Below are 14,762 nucleotides of genomic sequence, written 5' to 3'. Positions count from 1 at the left end.
GACCCAAAGGCAATATTTATAGAAGCAAGTATGGTGCTGTGATCACTGTTTCAATCAAGTTCCCACCACAGCTCTCTATAGCATGTGCAGCCAGGTTTCAAGGGGGCACGGACCAGCAGGTCCCCCTTGTTCTAGGTTCATGCTCAACTAAGCCAGGTGCTCTTAGGAACCATATGATGGGGAGATGCCGCTCTCCCAGCTTAGGAAGAAGCAAGTTCAATACTGGACAGAGTCAGAACCCAGAAAGGAAAATGCTAAACTCATACTTCACTCTTCTGGGTTCGCACAGTGCTAGACTGATCACCTAGAAGCACATGGTCTTAGATTCAGTTTCCAGCACCAAGGGAAAATAATTCAACTTCCGTGTTTCTGTTAAAATATGGCAATAAAACACTTTGTTTTTATATTGGAAAAGAACTGTTCACATAGTGATACTGCATAAAATGTGTTTTTAATTAAAAGCTACTGTTTAATGTTTTTAGAATAGCTGTAAAATGATTAAATAACTGAACATATGTGTCAGTTTTAAAATGTCAGTAACAGCATCTTAACAATAAAACTAAGGTATAAACTGGTTTCAACTGTACCTCCATATTCAACCTAAACAGTTAAACTTTGACACTGCAAAGTGGGAATGTCAACTAAATGACAGGCAAGCATTTCATTATCGCTATCTAGCAAAATGCATGATACATGACTTCACAATATAATTTCCTAACCTACTTCACAATAAAAACGTAACTGGCGGGGCTCTTGAAATTGACAGATGATGTGCTGGGCTGACAGCTATAATTCTAGAGAATGAACCATCCTTTCTAGGCAACCTTCAAATATTTTCTAAATGATAATTTTAGAGTCATAGTGTAATTTAGTTAAATCTTTCTAAAATGTACAAAAATGTTCACTCAGGTAACTGAATTCTAACCCTCAGGGTTTTTTTTGTTTTGTTTTGTTTTGTTTTCTAAAATTGAGATTCACATTGCTAAATCTTTGATTCAACCCAAAGCAATGCATTTTGTCTGTTTCTGGGGTGCCCAGATTTCTGCAAGCTGAGTCCTAAGTGTAGTAACTAGACTAGCCTGGTAAGGATACCTCCACTGTCTTTCTTTCTGTTTACAATAGGGGCCTACGAACAATGAGATCTTTACTCAGGTGAGGTGATGGTGACTGGTCAGACTCTGGACCTCTAGAATGAACACTGCACATGCTTTACTGCAGCAGCAAGTCCAACTGCTAATCTTACAGGGGCATGTGATCAACAGCGTGGAGGAAAAATTAAAAGGAAGCGCCACACGTTTTTGTTTGGCTCTAATTATCATGTGCTTAGATTTAATTAGGGGGATCAGAACTGACTCAGGGAAACAGGCACACTCTTTCCTTCCAGGGAGCACAGCACTCACAGCTATGTGCTGCCATGACTAACCTAAGACCTTCCAATTCCTGTCCTCCAGACAAAAAAGTGACTAAGAACCCACTGTGCAGAGCACTGTCAGAGCAGGGGCTGTTGCCTTCCAGTCTAAGGAGGAAATGAAACCCAACTGTAATTCTCCAGAAAGAGGTTTAGTGATTTAAAAAGTTAATAATTTTAAGCAGCAAAGCCTGACTAGTTTTGTTATTTAACAACCTCTCTTTCCTCTCACCGTGGAGTTGTACTAAGCACCACTCTCACCCTTCCTAGTCTTAGGTGGCCAGGAATTACTGTTTTCTTCTCAATTGTGTTACTGCATCCCTGGTCCAGGTTTAAGGTTCTTAAACTCCTATTCATCCCACAATGACCTTTCAATATAAAATAAGGGGTAAGAACAGACAAAGCAGAGGCACCAAAGCCTTGCCCTGCACCACACCTAAGCTGTGGGCCTCCTCCTGTACTTTATTTCACTCAACTCCAGCTTTAGCAACAGGTGATCAGGTTTCTATTACTGAATAGGAATAGACACCAGGTACCCAGACAGGACTTTATGCTAGGCTCTCTTGTTTAGTCCTCATGAGAAAATGTGATGTCTTAGTCACCCTCCACTCTGCAGATAAAGAACTCGAGGGTTCAGACTTACTTGGCCAAAATTCACTGTTACAAGTAGTTCAAATGGGATTCAAAAATAGTCTTTGGCTCCTACACAACCCCACTCGTCCTACTCTAGGCCAGATGCAGTACTGGACTCCAGTTACAGAGTGCTGTATTAATACCAACATTTGCAGGGACTGTGGCCTTTCTGTGTGGCTGCCTCCACTGCTTTAAATCCTCCCAGAAAGCTCTTGAGGACAGCACTGTTTGTGTTGCCTAAAAGGATTAAGTAACTCATCTAAGATCACACAGCAGCAGAAGGCAGAAGCCAGGTCTCCTAAGTCCTGGTCAAGGTTTGTCTTCACCGCACTGGGGAAGGAAGGAGTTACTCTGGCTGTCAAGCCCACCCATTCTTGGAAGTCAAAAGCTTTTCAAATCCTACCTTCTATAGGTGGCACGGTGTTGAGAACACAGTAGGTGCTAGTTCCGCAGAATACACTTTGGGAAACGCTCTAAGGAAACAGAAAATAAAATGTAAAACTAATCTTTGAAAGAAACATATTCTGGCTCTTCTGTGATATTCCTGCCAAAGATGCAAAACCTGAATCTAACCACGAGGAAACATCAGATAAATACAAACATGAGCATCCCACAAGATCACTGCATGGGACCTTTCATGTCTAGGTAAGAAAGACTGAGAGCCACTTAGAGCCATCTGTGGCCACGGAGAATGAAGAGGCTACTGAACATTCACCAGGGTTCTGACTGAATTATTTTTAACAATATTCAAAAGTGAAATGGGATTTGGGGATTGGATGTTAGAAATGTCCCAATGCTAACTTCCAGGTTGTGACTACTGTAGTTAGGGAAGAAGCATTCTTGTTTGTGAGACATAAATAATACAGCATTTAAGAGTGGCGAAGACATTGGCATATGACCTACAAACAGTTCAGAGGTAACAGTGCTTTGCACTGCAGGCTTAAGAGCACTTCCAAATTTAAGACACACGTGGAAACATGAGAACATGTACTACCAGTGTGGTCTTTATTAGAGTACACATGTGCTGTGCACAGAATGAGCACATAAGAAGCAACATCCCAAGCTTCCTCATCTGCTCAACCTTATTGAGTCAGTCTCAACATTATTAACGCCGCCCAGCAGCACACCCAACACCTCCCTCACACAAAAGACTCAGCAGAGTGGCAAACAGCATTATGTAGAAGAACAGGAAGAGGAGGTCAGAAGACATGGGCTCTGCTCTTAAGTTATTTCATGCAAAGAAATCTCAAGTTTTCATACAAAAACTTACACAGGGAAAACTTTAAAAAGGAGAAAGAATGTTTGGATCTCCCCAGTCAATTATTTTCATTCCTAAGAATGACTTCTTGTTTGGTTGCAATATTAGTTGAAACTTTGGATTATTGATCATATATTATAAACCATTTATTTTTTACACTTGGAAAAAAACCAAAGACCATTTCAAGGTCAACAGCTGAAGTACAAAGACTGGAGTTCTGTCACTGACTAGCTGTCCTTTCGAATTAATGGAGCCTCTGTCAACAGGAAAGCAAGATGGCACTCCCTTCTCATATCTCCACCAAAGTGAGAGACTTCAACTGCCACACCACCTTCACCAAACACCACTGCTACTATGTTAACAAGGATAATATTTAACATTTTAACATTCTCTGAGAGCAAAGGAGTTATCTGACTAAACTTGGCTTTCATGAATTTTTCCTTTTCCTCTCCCAGCTGCAATGACTCAGAGTCTCAGAAGCAAATACAAGATAGCTTTCCCATAACACAATCTACACCCGGAGCAGCTCCTTGATCCCTTGTCTTCAGTGTCAGGAACTCCCCACCTCTTTCTAGCATCTGCCAGCCTCCAAGCCCACCCAGGAGCCACACAGAGACAGCTGTTTCACGTTCAAGGCTTACACTCTGTCTACTGCCAAAAGCAATTAGCAAGAGGGTAATGGCTACTCAGAACATCTGCACAGTCGCAAGTCAAAGGTTTCAAAATTACTAGTATTTGATGAGACACACTAACATAAATGGCCTTACAAACAAGGGGTTTTCACATCTAGCTTCCAAGTCTGATAGTAAGTTAGTGGCAAAGCATCCCTAATGGCAACACAGAACCCTGAGAGCACCAGGACAGAACTCAACCACACCTCCACAGCGCTGGCTTCATAAAGTTCCCAGTTGACTTCAGCAGAAAAGAACTTGCACAACATGGAAGAAAAACTTTATAAATCTTAACCTCAAAACCACCTCCAGGTTCTCAAAGCAGATAAACCATGGCCCAAGACAATGAGAACGACACAAAACAGCCACCTTAACTAGACTCCCCTGTGCCAGGCTCAAGGGACTTTCACAGGACCACATGAGTGCCATCTCCAGGTGCCCCTCTGCAACAGTGCAGTGCCTTGGCAAAAGGGGTGCTAGACCAAGGTCTACAGAGCTGGAGCCACCCTTCCTGGTTCCCCCACTGACTGCTGACAAGTGGGGAGAGATCAAGGCCAAAAGGAGAGCACTACAGCATCGAAAAGCAGAGGTCTGGGTCCAAGTCCTCCCACAGCTGTGTGTCTCCGGCTGCCCCGTGGGGCTTACAGGTCTTCAGGGACCCTTTGGCCCCAGGACTGGGCAGGCCTGGAGATAGAGGGTCAGAAACCACCTATCCCTCCCACAGCACACATCTGCCTTTACTCCTCCCATCTGATGTACTAAGGAGCAAGTGCGCATGCCACACGGTTCAGGAAGCTGTGACCCAAGAGTGAACAAGGGCATTCTGCCTCCTCAAGGGACATTCTAGAGGGTAGGTAAATTGACCCTAAGTGGGGTATTTAAATCATTGTGGTAAATGCACACTATAGTGAGAGCTTGAAAGGACTGTTCTCTACTGCTCCTGGATGTGTCACTTTGGAAGTGTAAAGAGAGTGCTTGGTGACATTCATGCAGAAACCTGAATTCCATTTTAACCAAACAAACAGGTCTTGGTAACAGGTGTCAAAGTGGGAAATTTTAAGATTCTGATGTCCAGGACACAATTCTGACCAATGAGGGCAGAATATCTAGCAAGGACACCCATCTAACCATCTTTTGTGCAGGTTCACAAATGACCCCACAGTGGTAAATTGACTCTTAGGCAACCACTCTAACTTCCTCTGTTTCAATCCAAATGGGAGGGAGCCCTTGAGTGGATCTCTCCAGCTTTCCCTTCATACTGGGAATCTGAGGGCCTTGTTCAAACTTGAGTTCTGATCCATGTGTCTCTATGGAGCCAGAAATCCTTCTCTAACAAGCCCCAGAAGACACCGATGTCATGATTCATGCCACACCTTGACTGACCATCAGGAACCAGATGACCAACTTCAGAGATCAGGACTTAGAATAGATTCCCAAGTCCTGGTACTCCCCAACTCCCTAATTCTATGAACTAAAAATGTTATTGTACAGACTTGGATAACTTTTTTAAAACTATGCCAGAAAATACAAACAACAAGCACAGTATCTATTAAAAGCACCCAAGAGGAGCAATGCCTACAGATGTTATGTTATATAGGTAAAGAGGCAGTACTGAAAACAACATAATGAGAACATCAGACACAGTTGTTTTAGGGCTAAAATGACAGCCATGTAACGCACAACTACCAATGCAGTAAGTAACAGGACAGAAACTGTCTCCCTCACTGTGTCTTTCCACAGAGTCTAGGTCAGGATGTTATACACAGGCACTTTAGTCAGATGCACACATAGTCTTTGGATAAATTAATAAAATTAAAACACTATACAGTAAGTGACTAAAGGCCTTGAAAGAGAAGTGACAAGAGGAAAGCTCTTTACAGCCTTTGGAGTAAACACCGAGAATGTTAAAGCTGACTAAGGGTCCACAAAGCTTATTAAATCAAAGGGGACAGCAGCTATATTAAATGCAGTAAGCCACTGTCCCAATTACAAGTGATACATTAAACATTTTTGTCACCTACTCTATCAAGACTTGGATTGATTCTTGAAAACCCAGTCACTGCTCATAAGTAATAGATTAAACAGAGTAACGGCTAGCATGTCTCTGGTCTCGCAGAGCATTCCAGGCATAGTATCTCAGGAGTAAGGCCAGGTAAGTCATCACCCATGTTAGTAAGCTCAAGCACCATCGATATCTACATAAGCACATGCCAACCTCCCAAACAGTGTCCCTGTGTCCCTCCTCTCCATCCCCTTCTATTCTATGGCAGAGACTCCCTCTGCACTGAGACAGATGAGATGGTACAGACTCATGCCCAGACACTCGAGGAGCCAGGTCACAAGAGGCTCACTCCTGCTCTCCCTCCCCTGCTGAGGAACTGACTACAAAGCCATTCCTGACTGCAGCAGAGAAAGGGCCCAGAAAAAAGAAACAGGCTCAGGACCCAGTAGCAATCTCAGAATAATGCCAACTGTAAACTGTCGTTAATTGCAGAAGGCTCACTCCTTTCAGAAATGTCTTCAAATAACCTAAAATGCCACCTTTAATCCCTAGGTTACTCTCCATCTAAAGCCAATTAGCAGTTTTTCTTCCCTGATAAACATTTTCTAACATACTCAAAATCTGATTGTATATCAAGGGCATCCTTGAAGGGACGTCTGTCTAGCCTGTTCATTCCATTATCTGAAGTGCTTCATTCAAAGTCTGCCACAACGAAGTAGTTCAGGTATTTGTAGCATTTGTAAGTGATCACCATTTCCAAGAGTTCATGTAAAGGAAAGCATAATGCACTGGTCTTTACTTAAGGCCTTCTGCCTCCGCTAACATAGCCCTGCCACACCCTACCCTGCAGTTCCCAGACACTGCTCTGAGGTACTGGCTCTTGGCACTCCTGACCCACATAGCAGCAGATCACTAGCCATGAGGTCTCAGTCCAGCAATGTTGTGGGTATTTTTTAGAACAAGTCATGTCTCTTTATTCATTCAAGAAACTGGGAAAAATGAATTGTCACAGACACTAAGAGCCAATATTAAATTTTTGGCTACAATACAAGCATGCTAAATAAGAAAGTGCAAGGTCTGTCAAAAGACACACTTTGGAGACACTCCATGAAACCAGGTTAATGACATCTGAGACTGAAAAACCAACACAAGATGCTTTATCCTTTTCCTGTACTACAAAGGTCAATGGAGGGGGGGGCGGGTCTGTATGTGGGACAGCGCAAAAATACTCATCTATCTCACCACCTTTCACAAAGTCTGAAAGGGCTACAGTTCTACAGAACCCTCACAACACTCCGCAAGGGCAGAGACAAAACCAAGACAAACACTTGCACCACGGAAGGGGCAAGTCTAGATGACAGCTCTTCCCTTCTCCCAGCAGGCAAAATACACCAATGAGCACCAGCAGCTAAGGGAGCTGGAGAACTGAAGTCAGGCTATCCAACAGAGCTGGATTCAAAGGCAGACGTCCAGGACAGAGCACAGCAAAGCTGCAGACCTGAGCGCCTTCTCAGAACTAGCTTTAGAATGCATCCAGAGAGATCGGGCTCTCTCACCTTGACCAAAGATGGGTGCAGGGTATAAAGTGATCTCTTTACAAATATGAATCATATTATTGTTACAATTTTCCTAAGTTTAATTTCCCCAGGAAGTCAGTATATCCAACAATCAGAAAACAGTGCTTAATAAATGTCCTCACTTGTACAAACATCCATTCTCCAGAGGAACACATTCTGGAAACAACCGTGTAAGATCTAAATTGACCCTGTGTTAGTGATGCCTGCAAACTGCTCAGAGCAGAGTGAAATTATCAGCAGAGTCCACCAAGCCCTCCACTTGACACCACATGATGTCCCAAGTGGCAGCGCACATAAACTCTTAAATTTAATCCTACAGGTAGTAGCAGACATATGGCCATTCCAGAAAAAAAGACACGAGCAAGTCTGTCTGGGCACTTGACTTGATCACTGGCGGGGTGACAGGCTCCCTGCACACCTCCTAGCCACCACAGGAATTTGGGAATGCTGCTCCACCAGGAAAGCTCCCAGAGTTGGAGCAGGAAAAGTCAACAGGTTAAAGCAAGGCACGTCTCAGTGCAGATCTTGTCTAAAACAGATCTTCAGGACTTCTGAAGCATCTTCTGGATCATGAACCATACCACCCCTCAGCTATCACTACAGCTTCAAACTGTTTCCACAAAAGCAATGAGATACAGGCCGAGACAATGGCAGCCATGCCTACCCCAAACTCAGCAGAAGTGTGGAAGTGGGTGAGCCTCAATGTGAACACAGCAGAGCTAGGAAGGCACTGGAAGATCAGAGAGGCTTTCACAAAGTCCATGTGCATCGCCTCAGCTACTTCACTGAGAAAGGGGCTCTCAACCCACATTCCCAGTGTGGTTGCCACTGAACTACTCTAACAAGCTCAGTTATCAGACTGCCAAACCCAGGGAAGACCAGGGGCAGCAAATCAGAAGGGACGAGAACAGTGCCAAATCCCACACATCTGGAGAATCGAGAGGGCCGGGACAGCAAGGACAGGTTTTGTTTGTTTTTTTAAAATAATAAAAATTGGACACAAGGCTTAGAAAGGCACAGCAACTTGTGCTCATCTGCCACAGAAGTAAACGCTCCACTCACAAGGCTCCAAACAGCACAGTACTAGATACAGCCCAGTTCCACAACTTATGTCCAACACAATGAAAACAAGTTACTAGAGACGATGCCATTAAATTCCATGCATTCTACTACTATTAGAGCAAAGGAGCAGTCTTGTCCCTTTGTTGTGTAACATATAAAATACATCCAAATGGATTGGCTCATCTCATCCTCACATAGATGAAGGAGACATCTGCACTGACTGGAGCCCCAGGGAAACAAGTCTACTTTAGCAAGGACCAGCTACAAGACAGCAATGTCAATGGCATGAGAAGGGACCTATATATGCCCCTAGTGTGATGATGCATGGCCACATCTTAACCTTCATCTGCAGGTTCCCACCCTACCATCTGCATCCACAGGACCTCCACTCGAAGCAAGGACCCAGTGTCTCCTGCCCCCCCCCCCCCGACATCTTCACACACCTTCAAGCCTTGAGTGTGAGTGCACTTGCTTTAGAGCAGTACAAGCTTTCACTTCCTGGGTAAAACAGATTGTGACTGCTATCATCTTGCTACCCAGCTCTTCTTCACTGGCTGGTAGAGGAAAATGCCAAGTGGAAGAGGCTCATTAACAGGAATTGAGGGTAGCCTCCCACTAAGTTAATCCTCAGATGACCCTGGGAGCTTGGAAACCCATCCTTCCCCATGAGAGCCCAGCCCTGACTAATACTGAAATGGTTGGTAGGTTCATGAGGCCCTAGGCACCACTTAGCCACACCCTTCTGAACTTCAGACCCACAGGGAACCCTAGGGTAATAGCTGTCATGTTTTAAGCGGTAGGTTTTGTGGTCATGTTTTACAGCATCAGTAGGTTAACTACATACACAGCCACAGACCAACAGGTACAGCTACCTCATTTTTTGTTTATCTCCTTACACAATTACCTCATCATTTCCTTCAATAATCTGCATATACCACCAAAATTCACTTTTTTAATGAGTATTCAGCTCTCATGGGTGTCTATGCACCACTTATGTGCCTGGTGCATACAGAAGCCAGAAGAGGGTGTCTGATTCCTAGAGCTGGCATTTCAAACCTGCCATATGGGTACTAAGACTCAATTAAACCTGGGTCCTTTACAAGAGCAGCCAGTGCTCTTAACCACTAAATCATCTATCCAGCCCCTACACTAAGATTCTTAAAGAACCACTCACTTATCTCTACTCCTCTATTCTCTTCTGCTTTGACAGCAACATGACAGCTAAGACCCATTCCCCAGCCTCATACACAGAGACCTGGGTTCTTGTTCGATTGCCTCTCTGGTCATTCCTTCCCAGCCTCTACTTGTCCTCTTCCCCTTTCTACCCTCAAATACCTTCTCTTCCCCCACGGCAACCTAAGTACTACACATACTTCTCCTAGTTCTTTTGCAACCATTTACTCTATCCAACCAAATAGCAGTTACTGCTCTGAAATGGAGGGACACAACACTGAGCCAGTCAAGCAAGGCTGTGGCTTCTGTGGAGTTTGTGCTCCCAGAGAACCCTCCAGATGGACCCGCCATTTTCCACTTTGTTGTGTGCCAAGAATGCCTGCCATGAACTTCAATGGCAGGGTCCCCTTGCTGTCTGACAGTGCCATGAAGAAACAAAGTATGCTGGATTAAATCTCGGGCCACATTTCCAATGTGGCTATGTGTGCACAGACTTCTGCATCGTCTTTTCCTGTAGTCACTTCTTACTCTGGCCTCACCAAGCTGCTAGTAGATGTGGTTCAAAATCTAAGAGGCATCTTCTATCAAGGCCTACACACAGCTACAAAACTCATTCGCTCATTCAGAGTGTGTGTGTGTGTGTGTGTGTGTGTGTGTGTGTGTGTGTGTGTGTGTGTGTGTGTGTGTGTACACTCAGGCCCACTAGCTTTCTTCAACCAAACACTATCAAGAGTTCTTGTCAAGCGAGATTTTCTCTAGATATTGATCAACCCTTGTTTGCTCATCAGCTCTTTTCCTGAACAAATAATGTTAAACTCAGATACTCATGCCCATCCTCTAGAAACATGTATGTAACTGAGGAAAAGGGGGAATGAGCAAGCAACTCCAAGGCTATGAACAGAAGAGTAGAGTGCTGTGGCATTCTGATATCCAATCTGGACAGAGGAGAGGCCAAGAAGGCCTGTATGAGTCTCATCTAAGCAGAACCCCAGAGACAGACAGAGCCTTCAAGCACATGTGAGCTCTGCGCCTGCATTCTACAGGAAGGTACACCCTTCTAGGTCAAGAGTAGATGCGGTCTTGCCTACAACCATGACAAAGTACAGATTCCCCTCACAATCATGATCTGAAAACTTCAACATGGTGAGTGTGTGGCTGAGCTGTGTGTAAAGTGGAGCCAAAGAGCCCTTGTTAGTACCCTTGAGGAGAACTGACTTTATCCAATCGATTCCACTCCTCTACTGAAAACAAAAATAAACTTTAAAAGCTACAGGGTCAGAATATAACCCAAGAATCTCTACATTATCTACACTAGCAGCCCAACTGATCACCCAGAGCTCTTTCTGTAATTCTTTCCTCAGTTATCCCACAAACCTTCCACTCTCAGGTTAGCCTTCATTCTGTATGACATTTGCCTTGATAGCACTGGAACCCACCTGTAGTTCACATGACATCCTGACTAATATCAGTCTCCCCCATCCCTCCCATACCCCATTTGCTCTGTGAAGACAGGGATAGAGGCTGAGTGTGTCCTCTCCTGAACTCTGCACACACACTGTTGTTATCTAAGTAAAAGACCTCACTCAAAAGCATAGTAACACATGCCCCATAGTAAATACTAGAGTATCTTCTGCCTCCCACAATGTGTAATTGTCAATGCCACACAGTCCACCTCCAATAATTACAGACACACACACCCACACAGACACTCATATACACAGACACATACACAATGTTGATTCTCTATTAACCAGAATGTGTATTAACCAGCATGTCATGTTTTCAGTACGCTTTCAAATCAAAGGCATACACAGGCTGTAGCACAGCTGCTTGCTGTCTAAGACCCTCCAAAGTCTAGTTCCAACCTTGAACATTAGTGTTAAATCAAGACAGCTCACTGCCTTGATAATTCAGGTAACAGTATGCTATAAGGTAAGATGCTCCGCTTCCTGAGAGCTAAGCAGGAGCTACGAAGCACATAGGCAGATCCATCAGAAGGGTTTTCACTCCAAATAGATACAGATTTAACACAATTTCAATTGCATTTTCTGTAGAAACTGGAAAGTTGATTCTAATATTCAAATAAACACAGCAATGTGTTATAGTCAAAGCAATCCTTAAACACACAGAGAGAGAGAGAGAGAGAGAGAGAGAGAGAGAGAGAGAGAGAGAGCTTGCAAACCCAGCACTCAGGATGCTGAAGCAGTAGGATTGCAGCAAGTGTGAGGACAGCCTAGGGTATCAAAAGTCAGCCTCACGCCACTGTATACACAGCTCCAGTCAGAGATGAAGACCGTAGTGATAGTAGGACAGATATGTAGAGAGAGCAAGTGAGGGCTGATGCACTAGAGAAAAAAATCTTCACACTGACAGTGAAAACACTCAGTGAAGAAAGAAGAGTTTTTTCAGCAAACAGTACTAAACAACTGGCAAACGGACCCCACATAGGATAGAAGCCTACCTCACACAAGCAAAAAGTGACATGAAAATGAACCAGAGAGCTAAACATGAGAGCAAATGCTATACATTTAAGAAGGATGGACGTAGGGTTTCATGACCTTGGGTGAGGCCATGGCTTCTCAACTGTGACACCAACTGATAGATACTACCTTATCAAATTGCAAGGTTCTATACTTCAACAGACAATCAAGAAAATGAAAAGACAGCCCACCAGATGGAAGAAAATATCTTGTTAAGAACTGATACTCAGAATTTAGAAAGAACTCTTACAATTCAGCAGGGAGAAAAACTGATTCTACAAAAATAGAAATAAGTCAGGCAGACACACACATGACCAACAAACCTATGAACAGACACCATCATCAGTAATCAGGGAAATGCAAATTAAAACTACAACGACTGTCAACTCCTATCTATAAGGACAGCAAAAGTAACAAAGATGGGCAATAGCAGGTGTTGGCAAGGGGAGGAACTGGAACCCTCGGCCCTGCTGGTGGGAGCACCTTACAGTGCAGCCACTTTGCAGAAGAAACCAGGTTAAGAGCAGAATAAACTGTGAAACAGCACTTCCACCTTTGGCATGCTACCGAAAAGAAACGAAAACATGCCTACACAAAACTTCCAAGTTCACAGCTGCATTTCCCAACAAGAGAGATGCATGCTCACTGACTGGTGAATGGATACTCAGGGAATGGCAGACACTTACAGGGGACATGACACCCAGAAAAGGAGTGATGTAACATAAACTTCAGAGCATCATCCCAACAGAAACTCGACAGTCACACAATACAGAACACTGAGTCCTGGCATATGAGATGTCCAGAACAAACACACCAAGACAGGAGGCAGATTAGTAACTGCCCAAGTCAAGGAAGAATGAGGAATGCTTCCAAAACATACAAAATTTTATTTGTATATTAATTGTACAAAATGCTGGATTCCATTTTGACATTTTCATACATATACGTAGCATGCTTGATTTCAACAGGTTTTTTCTTCTGGAGTGATGAGAATGCTGTGGATTTATGCAATGGAGACAACAGCACAACTGTTAATATACCAAAGAACAAAAAACGGTCATAGAGCCGATGTATATGAATTCCACTTTAATAAGTTTTTTTTGTTTTTTTTGTTTTGTTTTGTTTTTTTTAAGGAATCAAGCCAAGTGTAGTGACACTTGTAATCCCAACACTTGGGAAGTAGAGGCAGGAGGATCAGGAGTTCAAAGCCAGCCTCGTCTACATACAGAGTTCCACACCAGTCTCAGTTCCATGAGACTGTTATCTCAAAAAAAAAAAAAGACCACACCCACCAAGAGTCAATTCCTTTTAACTACTAAGACTCCTTACACTTCCATCTTTTGTTAAGCAAAGCACAATACTAAGCAATGCTGCCCAGCAAACAATCTACTCAAGGTCATCAATACTATGAAACATCTAGGTGTACAAAGTTCACAGGCTCTCCAGCCTCACAGTCTTCCACAATCTGCAATCTGCTTTCTGTAATGCTATGAGAAATGATAAAAACCAGAGAGAAGTGACAGCAAGGAGATGTGAAGGAAAGGCCCAACGAGGTGCACACAAGTGGCCACAAGCATTAAGACATCTGGGCTCCTCCGCCCATGGTCATTCTGGGGCACTGTTTTTAATTATGTACATGCATGTAAATGTACATGTGGGTGTGCAGTCACCTGCAGAGATCAGTGGCATTGAATACCTAGAATTGGAGTTACAGGCAGTTGTGAGCTACAGTCCTCTACAAGAGCAAAACCAGCAAGCACTCTTAACTGCTGAGCCATCTCTCCATGCAGCCCATGTCGTCCATGTTTAGCCTAGGATGCAGAACTCCAACCACTAAGCTCAGGGCAAAGGGCACACAAACCACTGCATTCTTGGTGCCCCACTCTGCAGTCAAAGCACAGGCTCTGGAGAGTCACAACACTCGGCCACTAGTGATTTATTTCTCATCTCAACCAAGGATGGCTGACCAAGAGCCTCGCCTCCCATCTGTAGCTACAATGGACATTATCCATTACACTTATTTGTGTGTGCATGCCTTTGTGTGGAGATCAGAAGACGACTTGCAGGAGTCAGTTCTTTCTCTTACCATGGGGGCTCAAGGGATCAAATTCAGGTGGTCAGGTTTAGTGGCACACACCTTTATCCATTAAGACATCTTGCCAGCCCACAGTATCTTTTACGCTGCTTCCTGGAGCCAGTTTAAGGTGTCGTGACCCCTGCAAGTGCAACAACCCCTTCTCACAGTCTCTGCTTAATCCCTCTATGTAACCTGCAGGCCACTCAGCTCAGCTCATCTCCATCAATACAAACACCTAGCCTACGGACAGAGAAGGATTCAGTCCAATTCTGTCTTGAGTATTTCTGTACCTTCCGAGGCATCAAAGGTGACATTAGATCATGGTAAGCATTGGAGTCAAAACATGCATGAACCATGACTGGTGGACACAGCAGGCGACACCTACATAGAATTTAAGCTAAGAAATGAATGAAGAAAGCCC

At 43.9% G+C, this 14,762-nt stretch overlaps 1 protein-coding gene across 13 annotated transcripts in view; it reads right to left on the bottom strand.

Annotated features, from left to right (window-relative positions):
• The window catches only part of LOC100762490 (calmodulin-binding transcription activator 1), an 831,381-nt gene that overhangs the window by 802,459 nt on the left and 14,160 nt on the right, over positions 1–14,762 (bottom strand). For 12 of the 13 annotated variants that reach the window (XR_004768091.1, XR_004768094.1, XR_004768092.1 and 9 more), the window contains exon 2: positions 2,445–2,514. The exons of the other annotated variant lie outside the window; for it this stretch is intronic. Coding sequence is in view for 3 of the 12 variants with exons in the window: in XM_027398331.2 (XP_027254132.2) it covers positions 2,445–2,514 (70 nt within the window). In the remaining 9 variants the exon portion in view is untranslated. The remainder of the gene's footprint in view (positions 1–2,444; positions 2,515–14,762) is intronic. 13 annotated transcript variants of the gene reach the window in all.

Source organism: Cricetulus griseus, chromosome 2, assembly GCF_003668045.3.
Source record: "Cricetulus griseus strain 17A/GY chromosome 2, alternate assembly CriGri-PICRH-1.0, whole genome shotgun sequence".
NCBI classification, from domain to species: domain Eukaryota; kingdom Metazoa; phylum Chordata; class Mammalia; order Rodentia; family Cricetidae; genus Cricetulus; species Cricetulus griseus.
The sequence above is the reverse complement of the archived record's forward strand: the minus strand, read 5'-3'. Positions and strand labels throughout refer to the sequence as shown.